Below are 15,325 nucleotides of genomic sequence, written 5' to 3'. Positions count from 1 at the left end.
GGGGTCGCCTTCCTGGAGCACTTTGGTTATTGATCCCGCCGAAAGAGCTGGAGCGCGGAGCCTGAGCGTCCCCGGGGAAGGAGGGAGTGGGGAGCACAGAAGGCAAGGGACTGGGGGAGGGAGTTGATAAACTTTAGGGGTGGCCGTAGGGCTAGGCCAGCACCCCCAGAATACCGCCCCAGCCTCCCTCTGCCGGACTGGGAGTGGGGCTAGATCGGGGGTAGAGGAGTGGGACCACCCTCCCATCCTTCGGCGCTGCTCCCTCGTGAGCCGCTGGGAGTCAGAGAACCCCGACTCGCGCCCAATCAGCAGGGATGGGTGGAGCAGCCGGGTAGGGGCGGGGCCCGAGGAGTAGGGGCCGGGCGGGGGGCGCGAGGGGCGGGGAGCCACGGGCTTGGCCAGCTCAGGCTGGCCGGGCGGTGGAGAAGGCGGCGGTGGCGGCCGGCATGGGCGATGGGGGCGCGGAGCGCGACCGCGGCCCGGCACGCCGGGAGTCGCGCGGCGGGCGCGGCGGGGACCGCGGCGGAGCGGAGGACTCGGGCGCCGATGCCGGCCGCCGCAGCCCAAGGGAGATTGCGGGGACCTCCGCCTCTAGCCCCGCGGGCTCCAGAGAGAGCGGCGCCGACAGCGACGGCCAGCCCGGGCTCGGAGAGGCAGACCACTGCCGCCGCATCCTGGTGCGAGGTAAGCGGACAGTTCTCGGTTCTGGCCCACCGGACCCCCACCCTAGCCCTTCGGCTGCCTCCACCTCCCAGTTCACACAGACAGCCAGTCATCAGTCAGTCATTCATTCAGCAAATACTATTTTGAGCTTCTATTGTGTGCTGAACACTGAGCTGAGTGCAGGGGACAAAGCGGCGAACGGGACCAAAGAGATGTCCGTGTCACTGCCTTACAGTTCTCAGCCTCTCGGGCCGGCCGCTCACCCTAGGCCCATCCCAGCTGGGTACGGCGGCGGGGACCGGGATACAAGTGCGGGGCGCGGACAGCCGGGTCCCCGCCCCGCGTCCCTCACGGCTGGTGCGGAGAAAAGCGTCACGAGCGCTCCGCGGGGTCAGGACGAGGAAGGACCAGCGTCCGGGACCGCGGGAGGGAAAGGCCGGCGCTCCGCTCAGCGGCCGGGACGCTTCCCGGCCGCCTGCCCAGGCTCGTTTCCCGTTCCCGGCGACGCAGACCGCACCGGTTGCTCGCGGGAGAGGGCATCGGGACGCGGAGGGCGGCGTGCGGCGCTTGTCCGCCTGGGCTTTGCTCTTTCGGCTCGCGCTTCCTCTCGGCGTCTGGGCCCAGCCGGCTCTCGGTGCGGCCTTCCCCCGGCCTGGCCTTTCGCGTCTCTCCCGTTCTCCCTCGCCCTTCGCCCTCCTCTCTTCTTTCCTGGCTTTTCGCTCCGCCGAGCTCTCCTTCCCAGCCCTCTTTTCCTGCAAGCGCTTCTGGACTGCGCTCGAGTACCCAGCTCTGCCTGGTCTCCTCGCCGCGAGGCCGACCCCCAAAGCCACCCTCACGCGAAGCTCTAGATCAGCTTTCGCCGGATCCGGGCCTCGCCCAGAGAGATGGAAGGAGAAAGGGGATTCCGGGCACTTGCCTTCAGGCTGCCCCTAGGCCGCGGCCAGAGCCTGAGATCTGTTTCCCCCACTCTGAGCGCCGGCACCCGGAGACCGAGCGCCCAGAAGAGGCCACACGCGGGGAACGGCTCCCCCGACCTCCTTCTCCTACTGCCTGGCTCGGCTTCCTCCCGCTGCCCTTTTACTGCCTCAACTTCCGGAGCGCCCGCCTGCCAGCCGCGGGGCTTTGGGAGTCGACCGGCTACAGCTGATTTCAGCAACCACCGCGGCCGCCTGGGGAACAGGAACCAGCTTGAGACTGGCTCCAGGACCCTCCAGCGCCAGGATCCCGAGTTTGTCTGATCTGAGCTGGGCCACCCACACTCAGACTGGGATACTGTGGCCCGGTTGCCCACAGCCTCCCCACAGCTGCTGAGTTTGGGTAGATCTGGGAATGGGGGACAGGGCCAGGGTAGAGCATGGAGGCAGCCCAATCTAAAGTCGGCTGATGACCGTCTTGGACACAGACTCAGCGACCCATGCCTTCCTGAAACACTCCTGGTGTCAGGTGTGGTCACCTAGAGATGGGGCGGTAATCGATGTTCAGGACACAGGCTGGAGTATGAGGGTGGTCCCCACCCGGCAGCAATTCCATCAGGTGTGTGGACCTGCTGGGCACCTGGGGTTAAGTCAGATCCCTTTTCATAGACTATGGGGAGTCCTGAATGCAAGATGTCAACAGCCACCTTGGAGCTCTATTGAGAAAATTTGCCTGGCTTCCAGAAATGGAGAAATCAGTCCCTTAAATTACCCACACTCCCTGTTTAAGACCCTCAAATCCCTGCCTGTGACACTCACCACCTCATACCCCATCTATGGGTATTTGTGAGTTGTGGACAACTGAAAGTTCTGTGCCCACCTACTATCCCTTCCACTCTACTAACTCTGCTTGTATAACAAATAAGTTCTATGTACAAATGTCAGTTTAGTAACTCCCAGGTGTACACTTAGAGGAGGTAGGAGTCAAAAGTGACCCTCCACCCTGTGGGATGGGAGCCACGCATGCTAGGAGCAATCTAGAGCTGAGTAGAGATGGACACCACCACTACCCCCCCCCCCCCCCGTATGTGGGATAGCTTGTGTGCATTGTCAGGAGATATACTTTTAAAAATGCATGTATGCATACACAGCAATGCCATTATATTTGTACAATATAATGGTAATATAGTATAGAGGGTGTATTTACATGCCTAAAAGAAATAAAAGGTAAACAGGGCCCTCGTAAGTCCCTCTGCCCTTTCTCATTTAGTGGAAAGGCAGTTATTACAGGCCTGAGATACCGGCACGTCATTTGGCACTAATCCCTCCCAGCCAGGGTCACCTGTGTCACTCCTGGCCCCACAGGGACTCAGGGTGGAGGCTCTGACAGATGAAAGGCCTGGTACTGGTGAAGGGAAGTCTGCAGTGCATTGGCCTCCAGATGAAATGTCCCTCCAGTGTGCTCTTAGCAGAGAGTACATTTCACCCTTGATCTCCCAGGACACATCCTCCCAAAGTACTTCTGGAGGAAACCATAAAAAGGTGGAAGGGAGGTTTTTGCCATCGCATCCCGTCAGGTTGTGGGGAAAGAACCCCACTTCCTTTGGGTCTTTGCACTTCTTTCTGCCTCTTTTCCACTAGGGACTTGCTACCTGAGGGCCCCACCCCAGCATAGCGCATCTGTTGGGGGAGTTCCAAGGCACAGGGGAATAGAAGGAAAGTGTGGGGGGCTGGAATAAAGTGAAGTTGGTTTAGAGTCCTTTAAACTTGAGCCAGGTCCTTTGCCTCTCTGTGCCTCAGTTTCCACATCTGTACAGAGGAACCTATAGCTGTTACTTGAAAGTCAGTGCTAAAGGTCAGAGGTGATGTCTATAAAACTGCAAACACCCAGCGGGACCTCTATAAATATTCTGTTAAATGAAAGGGGGTGCTCTGAGGTGACCTACAAACCACTCTGGGAATGGGCCTCCTTCCTCAGAAGCCTCCCCCAGCTCACCCCCGCCCCTTACAGACTCCAAGGACTCTGTGCCTTTTCCCCTTGGCTAAATGCTGCCCTGCGTTGGGAGGTGGGCAGCCCTGGGGGTTGAGAACAGCTGATGAAAGGAGGATTAGTGCCACCTTGCAGACCACGAGGTGTGGCCTTCCCCAATCCCCTTGGAGGAACCCCTCACTCCACCAATCACTCAAGTTTCCGGCTGCCTCCCCGAAATGCGGGTCAGGGAGCCAGGGAGGCCGACCGTGCTGCATCCCCGCCTCAAAATGGAGGCCACTTGGTGCCACACATGGACACAAACAAGGCCACAAGGATGACAGGGTCGTGTGCACACAGGCCAGCGCACCTCACCGCACACACAGCTAGGCTTCTAGGGGACCAGACGGTGGCTTAGGCCACCCCACACCTCTGCGTGCACAGCCCATTGGCCAGTGACGGGTATGGAAGGGGGTCCTTTTGTTTTATATTTAGGAAGGACGCACCAACTGCGAGGAGGAGGAGGAGGAGGAGGAGGAGGAAGAGGAGGAGGAGGAGGAAGAGGAGGAGGAGGAGGCGGAGGCGGAGGCGGAGGCGGCAGCTGGAACAAACAGGCCTCCTCCCAGCTGTGGCTGTAACCAGCCGGTGCAGCCGAGGTGCAACGGCCCTTTCGGTGGAGCCGGGATACCGGCGGTTAAAAGAGGTGGACCAACTCTCACCCACAACTTCCTGCAACCTCAGTCTCTGCTGGCACCCACGCACTCAGATGCGCCTACCTGATTTCCAGATTAATCCGGATGCAAATTCAACAATCCATCTGAATAGAGCCCGTAATGGCCGCCTGTTGGTGTCACAGAACTTTTATGAACAATGCACGGCGCTGCTACCTGCTCTCTTGAAGCGGTCCCTCAGGCCTATGCATCTCAAAACACCATTTGGGCCGCATCCTGTGTCCTCAGCCCTGTGGCCTGGTGAAGCAGGATCAGGCTGCCCCCAGAGGGCTCTCCCTTTTAAGAACTGCGGCCAGAGCTCCCCTCCTCATTTCCACACTTCTCTGGGAGCAGGAGGGCAGGAAAAATTAGGGATCCCTTGGCTGAGTGAACAACCGGCCACCACACCACCACACATTATCCGGAGTGCTTTCACCTGGGAGCTTTATGGATGCACCTGGGAGCTAAGGACGTAAGAAAACCCATAAAGACCCAGACCTCCGGCTCCTGCTGGCAATTCTCCTTGTGGATGTGGGTGTGGGGAAGGGAAGCATTTAGCGGGGCCCACCGCCCCCCACCCCCATCAGAGAGCAGTGCTGGGGCAGTCCAGAACCGGGAGCCTCTGAACACTTACAGACTGCACAATGGTATACACCAGGCAGGGTCCTGGCAGCCAGACTCATCGGAAGACGCTGGGCAAGGCGCCAAGACTTCTAGGGCTTGAGCTGAGAGAGGCCTGGGGAAACAGACTCTCCCTCCCACTCCAGCAGCCAGATCTGGGTTTAGCGTCATTCCGAATCTGCTGGCTTTCTGCTTGGATTTACTGAAGCCACTGGACCTACAGGAGCTCAGCTGGGACCTTGCAGGCCTCACCCCGCAAGTCGCAGTGGCTCTACAAGGGCACACCTACCCACTTGCCCAGTAGGCATTTTGGCAACTATGAAGGTGGGGCAGATTGTTGTATCGAAATGAGCACTGGATTTGGGGTCACAGCTCTTCCACCCTGGATGGACCTCCGACCATAACCTCAATATGAGTCTCTTAATAGATACAATAACCAGGACCAGGCCTCAGGCAGCAGTTGAAAGGTTTGAACGGTTCATGCAAGGGACTGCACTTTGAAATTTTGTTTTATTTTCATTTTTGGTTTTGGGATTTGTGGGGGTATTAGATTTCTTTTTTTTTTTTTTTTTTAATTTTTCTGGGTTTGTTTTGTTTTATGTTTGTTATGTTTTTCCTTTTGTTTTGTTTGTTTTTGGCAGAAGGACCCACATTCTTAGCAAGGGTCTGACGGGGCTCTATCGCTTTGGTCTTATTTTTCCCTTTGTTTACATGCGCGCTGCGCCCCCCTCCCCCCACCCCCAACTCGCAAGCAGCCCAGCAACCAAATGTGTTGTCTTGTTGGTGTGTTTTGTGTGCACTGTTTTCATTTTCAGGGAACTATGCGTGGCTCCTTGTGTTCTCATGCTACTTTTGTTGTTCTGGGCAGTGGCTTGGACTCCGGTTCCGTGCACCCATCGCAGGGTCAGAGCTTCTAGGTGCCCCCCTCCACCTTCACCCGCTTTGACCCTGCTGGGCAAGGAGGCTGATTTTCCCCGAAGCTGGGGCGATGAGTGAGTACATGCACTGGCAAGGAGGAAGGGGACCACGGAAGCGTGTGTCCTTGGGCTTATATAGGTCGTTTGGATGTCGTTTGGGGCATTGGCCCACGGTGCACCACCTGTAGGGAGAGAGCATCTATGGGTCCTGTTGGCTCTATACCATTTCCTCAATTACCCCTGACTGAGCCTGGGGTCAGAGTAGCCCTGAGCTCCCTCCCTATATCTCTCCGATTTGTTTTGGGGGTGGGGTGGGAATACGAATCATATTAATTTTGTTTCTATTTCCTGTTTGCTTAATATAAAATAAAGATTGGCCTTACGCTTCGTAAAGCCGGTAGCGGGTTACCGGCAGTGTATCCCGCCGAGTTCCCTACCCCAGTTTGAGAAACTGATAGAGGACGAGTGGGCCTGTCCAGGAATCCCTGCGAGCTGGGTAGTCTAGGCGCCTGGTTCGTCCCCCACCGCATCCAGGAGGGAGGTTGGAGGATCTGAAGGTGCCTGAGTGGCACTGAATAGTGCGGAAAGAAGTCTCGGCGCCAGGCCCGGATCTTGTCCCCAAAGCAGAGGAGTGGGCGGACCTGGGAAAGCCCGGGTGGCGGGTGGCGAGCGCAGGAAGTGGGGAGTCAGTCGGTTGTAAGTTCCTAGTTGGGGCCCCCCCGCAAAGGCCTCTCAACCATCTCTCTCTGTCACCATGTTCACCCGCGGTCTTGCCCATCACACGTTGATTCTTTCCACGAACATTAATGAATACCTACTATGTGCCAGACCGACCCGGCAGGGGCTGCTGGCTCCCAGCTTCCCAACCGAGAGCCTGTCTCCCTCTGAACACTGCGGGGTGCGGGCTTCCTGACCCGCCCCCCGGGGCGGCCCGCGGAAGTGGCTGGGGAAGCGATGCCCGCGCTAAGTTTGATGGGGGCAGGTGTCCGAGGCCGGGTTCCCTTGATGCCGCCCCCGCACCACAGACGAGGCTGTCACCGCGCCCAGCCAAATCCATGATCTCCACAGATATGTTCTTGGCACACAGTATACACTCACTAAATATTTGTCGAATGAGTGAAAGGAGACAAAACTGTCAACATCTCTCATCTCATTTGGTAAAAGACCGCAACGCCCTTCCCCCCCCCCACCCCCCCACGACGTTCGTTCCAAGAGGACATCCTCATTTTTTGACGTTACAATGTTGTTCCTAACAACTGTTACAATATAAATTTGACAATGCCACATTTTTGGCATTTTGTGCAGTCCTCAACTTTGGGAACCACCGAAATATAAAACCTCAAATATGGTTCTTTTACTGGTAGCTGGGTCGGCAGGGCCTCCAGCTGGGACTGGAGCAGGAGGTCGCTCCAGGAGCAGGGCGGCTAGCGGAGGGTAGTGAGGCTCCCGCCTGTCTGCGGCTGCTTAGTGTGTGGTTCCACCAGCAAAGCCAGCCAGGGGGCGAGAAAGAAATAGCTGGATAAATCTGCGCCCCTCCTCCCCGCTCAATTCACAGGCCTCCAGTTATCCGCTGGAGCTTGAAATCACTGGGTAACTAAAGCCTGGGTTTGTTTGGTGGTTTGCTCCTGCGGCCGCTGCCCAGCCACCCACCCTCGCGGGGACCAGTCGACTCGTGGAGCTGCGGGGAAGCCAGGGCGTGCAGGGCCACACTTACAAAGTAGATAGGTAGCTAGAGGATTGAATTTCAAAAAGTTATGCGTGCTCAACATAAAACAAAACCGAACCCGAAGCGGTAGAAGGCTCCCCCAAATAGCCACCATTCTCAGTTTCAGGTGGGGCCTTCCAGATTTTCCCATTCTCATATGTAAACATCAGCAAAAGTGGAATCGTATTACATAAGACGTTTTGCAACTTACCTTTAAAAAAAATTTAATCCGCAGGGGTCATCTTTTCGGGTCAACCATTTCGCGCTGTTCCGTGACCGTGACCGAACCGAAAGTATCCCTTTGGTTGGGGAAAGCCGAATTCTCCCCACCTCTGCAGGAAGGGTCCAGTTGGTTTTCCCTAATATAAACACTGTGGAATAAACTTCCAAGACACAGGTCTTTGCGCACTTGAGTATTTCCGTGAAATAGATTCCTAGCAGTGGAACTGCTGCTTCAAAAGGTTTACACACACTACAGTTTTTAAAAACGTGTTTTGCTTAATTTGAAAATGGTAATTAGCTCCTGTGATTCCGACATCAAAACGTTGTGTTGTTAAGTACACCGTGAAAAATCCCTTCCATCCCTGACCTCTCTCTTCTGGCTCTAAGGCAGCCATTTTTTACTTTCTGGTTTGTCCTTCCAAAAGACATTCACCCTTATGCAAGTCAGGGCTGCTCTATTGTTTTCTTGCTTTTATTTATTTATTTTTTACTCATATATGACACCTCCCTATATTTTTCTGCACCTTGCTATTTTCACTTACCAGTACATTTTGGGTTGTAAAGAACGTCTTGTCCCTTTTTTCACAGATGTATAGTATTCCATTTATATGGACTGGGTGGGCCATAATGCATGTTGGATAGCCCATGTCCTATTGGTGGAACAGTTAGCTTTTTTCTCATATGTTGCTATAATATACAATTCTGCAATAAACTTGTTCCTTGGTCATTTCCATGTGTGTAGGTATATGTCAGAGAAGTTCCTAAAAGGTGGAAGAGTATGTTAGTTTGTAATTTAGAAGATAATGCCAAATTCCCTCCATACATGATACACCACCCGTGCCTTATCTACCCACCTCTGCTCCCCCACCCCTCTCCCCAGTCCCAGCAGCAATGCCTGAAAGTGCTTGTAGCCCCAAATCTTGCCATCACAGTTTAGGCTTTATATCTTGAAAGATACTGTCAAGTTGCTCTTTGTGGGGGAAAGTTTGTAGTTTATACCCCCATCTTTTTCCTCTGCCCATATTGGGCATAGATATCTTTTCTACCTTTGCCAGTCATATAGGTGATAAGTAGTACCTCATTGACATTCTAATTTTTATTTCATTGATTATTAGTGAAGTTGACTATCTTCTCATATTTGCCGGCCAGGGTATTTCTTCCGGTGTTATCTAACAACTCATTTCCTTTGACCACTTTTAATTTTCAAATATTCCCTTCCTTACTGATTTGTAGAAACTCAGCATTAAGGGTAGTAGCTCATTGCTTTCAATATGTGTTGCAGCTTTTTAAAATTCATAATTTGCTTCTAATTTGTTTCTGATGCCTTTTGTTTTCTAAAGTGTAAAATAACTTTCTAATTATAAATCCAACCGTGTTTGTTTTGCCATATCATGTATAAACGGAAAGGTCTTCATTTTTTCCTGCATAAAGCATGTACACTCCCAAGATGGAACCAACCAAACACTCATTAGTAATTGAAAAAGATAAATATTTTCTTTTCGTAATATGTTGCAAAAGTGGGAAATTTTTTGCAAATTTTTTTCCATTTAATAAACATTTGTAGAAATCTTGCTTGCTGTCTAAAACTGCCTCATTCTTTTAACAGCTACATGGTATTCCATTCTGCAGATATCATTAATTTAACCAGTCCTCTATTGATGGGTATTTAAGTTGGTTCTACTTTTTCACTATTACAAGCAATGTCTCAGTGAACATCTTTGGATCCTAATTTGGACAGATGGTTTTTTAAAGTCTCATTTATGAGACAATCTGAAAAATGTGTAACCAAGTGGGACTTTTTTATATTAAGGAATGATTGATAATGTCTTTGGTTGAGACAGTATTGTTATTTTGCAAAGGAAGTTTTTTTTTTCAGAGACACATATAAAAATATTTCTGGATGAAATGATATGATGTCTGAGATTTGCTTAAAATTATGAGGATAGAGAAGACACAGGATTATTCATGAATTTATAATTGTTGAAGTTGGGGGATAGGTATGTCAGGGCTCATTATACTACTTTCTCTAATTTTGTGTATGTTTGAAATTTCTCATAATAAAATGTTTAAAATAATAGGCATTATTTCACACATATGTTAAAGTTGTGACATATTTCTGAATTCCATGCCCAAAATTTATACTCCCAGCAATTGTGTATAAATGTGTCATTTCACCTCACCCTTCCAACCAGGATAAACTGAATCTTTTAGAGTGAGATCTTGTCAAGTGAAAAACATTTTTATTGACATTTTTAATCACTAGTAAGGTTAAGCATATATATTCATGTACTTATTCTTCATCTTAATTTCCTCTTCTGTGAATTTTTTTATTCATGTGCTTAGTTATTTCTCTATTGGTTTATTGTTTTCTTATAGTTGTGAATGCTACTTTTATACTAAGGAAGTAATCCCTTTTTCTGTGATATGTGCTGTAAACATGCCCAAATCTTTTTCTTTTTTTAATATTTTTTGTTTAACATTTTTTAATGTTTATTTATTATTTTGGAGAGAGAGAAACAGACAGAGTGAGAGTGGGAAGCAGAGAGACAGACAGACAGACAGACAGAATCTGACGCAGGCTCCAGGCTCCAAGCTGTCAGCACAGAGCCCAATGGAGGGCTCGAACTCATGAACCATGAAACCATGATCTGAGCTGAAGTCAGTTGTTCAATCAACTGAGCCACCCAGGCAGCCCTCTTTTTCTTTTTTTAAACTTTGTTGTGAGGTGTTTTTTTTTTTTACTGAACTCAAATTTAAATTGTAATCACATCTAATGGTCATTCCTTTTGGGGATTGTAGTTCTCTGTTAGAAAGGTCTTCTACCAAAGATAAAACTGCATTTTGCTACATAGTCTTTGTGACAAACCAAACAATAAAAATGTACACAAGGTAAGATAGAAGAAATCTTTCCTCCCTGACCAGCTTTCACTCCTAAACAGTGAAGAGAGGTGTTCATCCTGCAGACTTGATCCTACACAAACACAAGTTCACACACACACACACACACACACACACACACACACAGTGTTGTTTTACTCGTTGTTCTTTATAAAAATAGGTTTATACATACTTGCCACTTTTATATAGCAATATGTAATGGACATCCATCAAGTCAGTATATGGTGATGTACCTCATTCTTGTTAATGTTGACATAAAAACCAAAGGCATCACTAATACTGTGATTTTATTAACAATATTTCCATTGATAAACATTCAACTTTTTCTTTTATTTTTCTCTTACAAACTATTCCACAAACAGTAAATCTATCTTTATCAAGTATATCAATATTTCTCTGGAGTCAAAACCTTTATAAAATTTCTAGGACAACAGAACTATGCCATTTTTAATTTAGCTAGGCATTGTGAAATTGCCCTCTAAAAATATTCTCAACAACAGAGCTTGAGAGAACCTTTATTTCCCCCAGCTTTGCCAGCACATTTTCTCTAGTCTGATAGGTAAACTACGGCATCTGGAAAAAAGAAAAAACTAGCTGTCATTTGCTGTTCTAACTTTTCATTTTCTCTGATTCTCTCTAAGCTTGAGTACCTTTTCATAGTTATTAGACACTTACATTTCTTCCTCTCTGAATAACCCATTCATATAATTTGCTCAGTTTCCCACTGGGTTGCTCGACTTTACTCCTTGGTCTATAGAGGCTGTGTATTTAGACATTAAGGCTCTGCTATGCATGTAGTATGAATATTTTCTCCTAATCTGTCCTTTGTCTTTTAATTGTCTCTCATCCTGCAGAAGCTTTTATTTCTAGGTGCTCAAATCTATCATTTATTTTTTAAAAATTTGTCTATGTGGGGCGCCTGGGTGACTCAGTTAAGTGTCCAACTTCGGCTCAGGTCATGATCTCGTTGTCCGAGAGTTCAAGCCCTGCATTGGGCTCTGTGCTGACAGCTCGGAGCCTGGAGCCTGCTTCGGATTCTGTGTCTCCCTCTCTCTCTGCCCCTCCCCTGCTCACTCTCTCTCTCTCCAAAATAAATAAATATTTAAAAAATTGTTTATGTATTTCTTTAATTTTTAGAGCTTATTTTTTATATTAAAAATTTTCTTCTATATTGTGTTTATTTTTACATGCAGTGTGAGATGAATTATTTCAAATAACGAGCTAATTGTCCAAAAGCCAGGTCTTTAATAATCCTATCTTTCCTCCCACTAACTGAAATGTCCTCATATATGCATGAATTTGCTTCCAAACTCTCATGCCAGCATCGTACCATTTTCATTGCCATATATTTGTAATATATTTTGCTGTATGGTAATGCAAGTATTTTCTCCTCATTCTTTAACATTCTTTCCTTAACTGGTCTTCCATTTTCAATTTTCCTATTCAACTTGAGGATGAATTTTCCATAAGGAATTTTTATAATAATCACATCGTGGATCAAGGAGGGAAGGACTTTGTCACACGTAAAAATAAGCACATGAGCAGCTTGCCGTGCAAAGGAACTAGTCTGGTGCTGGGAGATGAAATCAGTTAGGGTTTTGTGGGAAGCTACTGGGAGGAGTACCAGAAAGGGGTAAGAGTTCATCCTAGAGGTCAGGGGCATTAGCTAGCCATTATCAGAGATCACCACCCCTCCCAAGGCAAAGGCTGGTTGGACAGAATCACCCTTTCCTGTCCCTCTAGGGCTCACTCCTCCTTGAGGAGACCAGAAAGGCAGCCAGACTCAGGAGTCATTCCCTTTAGACTCCTGCATTTTCACCCTACCCACAAAAAGACCCTGGAATTAAATCTGTGTCCTTCCTTCCTGGTGCTTCCCCCAAACTCCACCCAGAAAAGGAACAATTCAGGAAAGGGGGCTGTGTCAATAAGGATGGGCTAGGTTTTGCTGCAGAGACAACCCCAAATCTTAGAGTTTTAACAGAACACAGGTGTGTTTCTCACTCACATGATAAGTCTATCACGAGTGGGCATAGGCTCATCTTCATACTCAGAAATTCAGGCTGATGATGCTTCATCTTGACTCTTGATTCCAGGACCATCACAGTAGGGGGAAGAGGGTGTGGCAAATTATGAACCAGCTTTTAAAGTGTTCATCTGAAGGTGACTTCATCTTTTCATTTTGGCTGAAGTAAGTCATGTGGTCATATCTAATTTCAAAGGGCAGAAAATTAGTGCAACCCTACCATGTGCCTGGAAGGAGTTGGGGACACTGGTGAACAGCATTCATGATTTATCCACTATCTTAACTTTGATGAGTAGCCCTCTCTGGCTGTCATAGCTAAAATAGCAAACACACACACAATGGTTATTGGGTTTCGGTTATTTGGAGAGGATCAGTAATATCCTCTTATCTTGTTTTATTGTCTTCCCAGCATTTCTCATTACATTACATATTCATTTTTTAAATTTATTATCTTCCCCTCTCTGCAATAGAAGGTCGATGGCAACAAGGACCTTGTTTATTTTGCTCATTTCTATACCCCCCCAGATCCTGGAAAAGTATTTGGTGCATAGTAAGTGCTCATCAAACATATGTTGAGTGGTTGAATATGCCTAGTTGTTTATTTACATAAATGAGATATTACTACATATTTTATCCTATAACTTTCTTTCTCTTCATGTCAGTTCATATCGATATTTTGTCATTCTTTTAAATTGCTACACAGTATTTTGTAGTATATGCATTAGTGTGATTTGTTCAGCCGTTTCCCTTGTGGGGAACCGTGAGGTTGCTTTCAGATTTTCAGCATCTTGAACACTGCTGCAGCAAACATCTTTGAATATACCCTGGAGCAGATGAGCCCATGCTTTGTCTGGATAAATACTTACTAGAATAAAATTGTTAGGATAAAAGTTACATGCGTTTAAGGTTGACAAATGCAACCTTAAAAGGTGGTGACAATTTACGGCCCTACCAACATTGAATGGGAGTGTGGAATCCCCTACAGCTCACCATTGATCTATTAATCATTTATTAACGTCTTTCCAATCCTACAGGAAAGAAATGATTTTCCATTGTTGTGTGAATTTACCTCATCCTGATTTCTGTGAAGCTGTACTCATTTTTCATATGTTTATTGACCATTTGGCATCTTTTTCTGGGAATGGCCCACATAAATTGTTTGACCATTTTTCCTCCTGGACTATTTCCCTTTTAAAAAATTATTTATTTATAGTTGCATTATTTGTCATTTCTTTATCTTTTTAAAGTTTTTCCTTCAAGTCTGTTTTATTTTACTTTGGCTTTGGTACTTTTGTCATACAAAAGGGTTTAGCTTCGGGGCGCCTGGGTGGCTCAGTCGGTTAAGCAGCCGACTTCGGCTCAGGTCACGATCTCGCGGTCCGTGAGTTTGAGCCCCGCGTCGGGCTCTGTGCTGACAGCTCAGAGCCTGGAGCCTGTTTCAGATTCTGTGTCTCCCTCTCTCTGACCCTCCCCTGTTCATGCTCTCTCTCTGTCTCAAAAATAAATAAAAACGTTAAAAAAAATTAAAAAAAAAAAACCAAAAGGGTTTAGCTTCAATATAGTTGGTTATATCCTTTGTCTATATGTCTCCATATATCCTTTGTCTTTATGGCTCCAGTTTTATATCTTGTTCTTCCCAAGCTTAGGATTATAAAAATATCATCCTATGTTTTCTTTTTTAAAAAATGTTTAAAGTTTTTATTTATTTATTTATTTATTTTAATTTTTTTAACGTTTATTTATTTTTGAGACAGAGAGACAGAGCATGAACGGGGGAGGGTCAGAGAGAGGGAGACACAGAATCTGAAACAGGCTCCAGGCTCCGAGCTGTCAGCACAGAGCCCGACGCGGGGCTTGAACTCACGGACCGCGAGATCATGACCTGAGCCGAAGTCGGCGGCTTAACTGACTGAGCCACCCAGGTGCCCCAAGTTTTTATTTATTTTTGAGACAGAGAGAGAGAGAGCATGAGCAGGGGAGGGGCAGAGAGAGGGGGAGACACAGAATCTGAAGCAGGCTCCAGGCTCTGAGCTGTCAGCACAGAGCCCAATGCGGGGCTTGAACTCATGAACTCTGAGTTCATGACCTGAGCCAAAGTCAGATGCTTAACTGACTGAGCCACCCAGGTGCCCCTCATCCTATATTTTCTTTTAGTGCTTTTATCATTTTATGGCCTATGACTTTCCCTCTAATCCATTTGAAAATTGTCATTTATGATGAAAGACAGGAATTTAACTTAATTTTATTACAAATAGGTAATTTATGGTTACCAATCTACATAACTCCATTTATTGACTACACTGATCTTTCTCCATTTAGAATGTTCCTGTTATCATAAATCCTATCAATATATATAGTGGGTCTAATTGTCCACTCTTGATTCCATTGTTTCCCACATTTCAATCACTTGAATGTTCACCATTTCTGTTATGTTCCATTTATTTACTTAATATTTTAGCATAATACATTTAAAAAAATTTTTAATGTTTATCTATTCTTGAGAGAGAGAGAGAGAGAGAGAGAGAGAGAGAGACATAGTTCAAACAGGAGAGGGGCAGAGAGAGACAGAGGAAGACACAGAATCTGAAGTAGGCTTCAGGCTCTGAGCTGTCAGCACAGAGCCTGACATAGGGGTCAAACTCATAAACCACGAGATCATGACCTGAGCCAAAGTTGGACGCCT

At 47.6% G+C, this 15,325-nt stretch overlaps 1 protein-coding gene across 1 annotated transcript in view; it reads left to right on the top strand.

Moving 5' to 3' along the window:
- Positions 1-399: 399 nt before the first annotated feature.
- The window catches only part of VAX2 (ventral anterior homeobox 2), a 29,006-nt gene continuing 14,080 nt past the window's right edge, over positions 400-15,325 (top strand). Inside the window, exon 1 of the mRNA XM_060658439.3 lies at positions 400-684. Within this exon, the coding sequence (XP_060514422.1) occupies positions 447-684 (238 nt within the window). The 5' untranslated portion in view covers positions 400-446. The remainder of the gene's footprint in view (positions 685-15,325) is intronic.

The sequence above is a fragment of the Panthera onca genome, chromosome A3 (genome assembly GCF_046562875.1).
Source record: "Panthera onca isolate mPanOnc1 chromosome A3, mPanOnc1 haplotype 2, whole genome shotgun sequence".
NCBI classification, from domain to species: Eukaryota; Metazoa; Chordata; class Mammalia; order Carnivora; family Felidae; genus Panthera; species Panthera onca.
The sequence above is the reverse complement of the archived record's forward strand: the minus strand, read 5'-3'. Positions and strand labels throughout refer to the sequence as shown.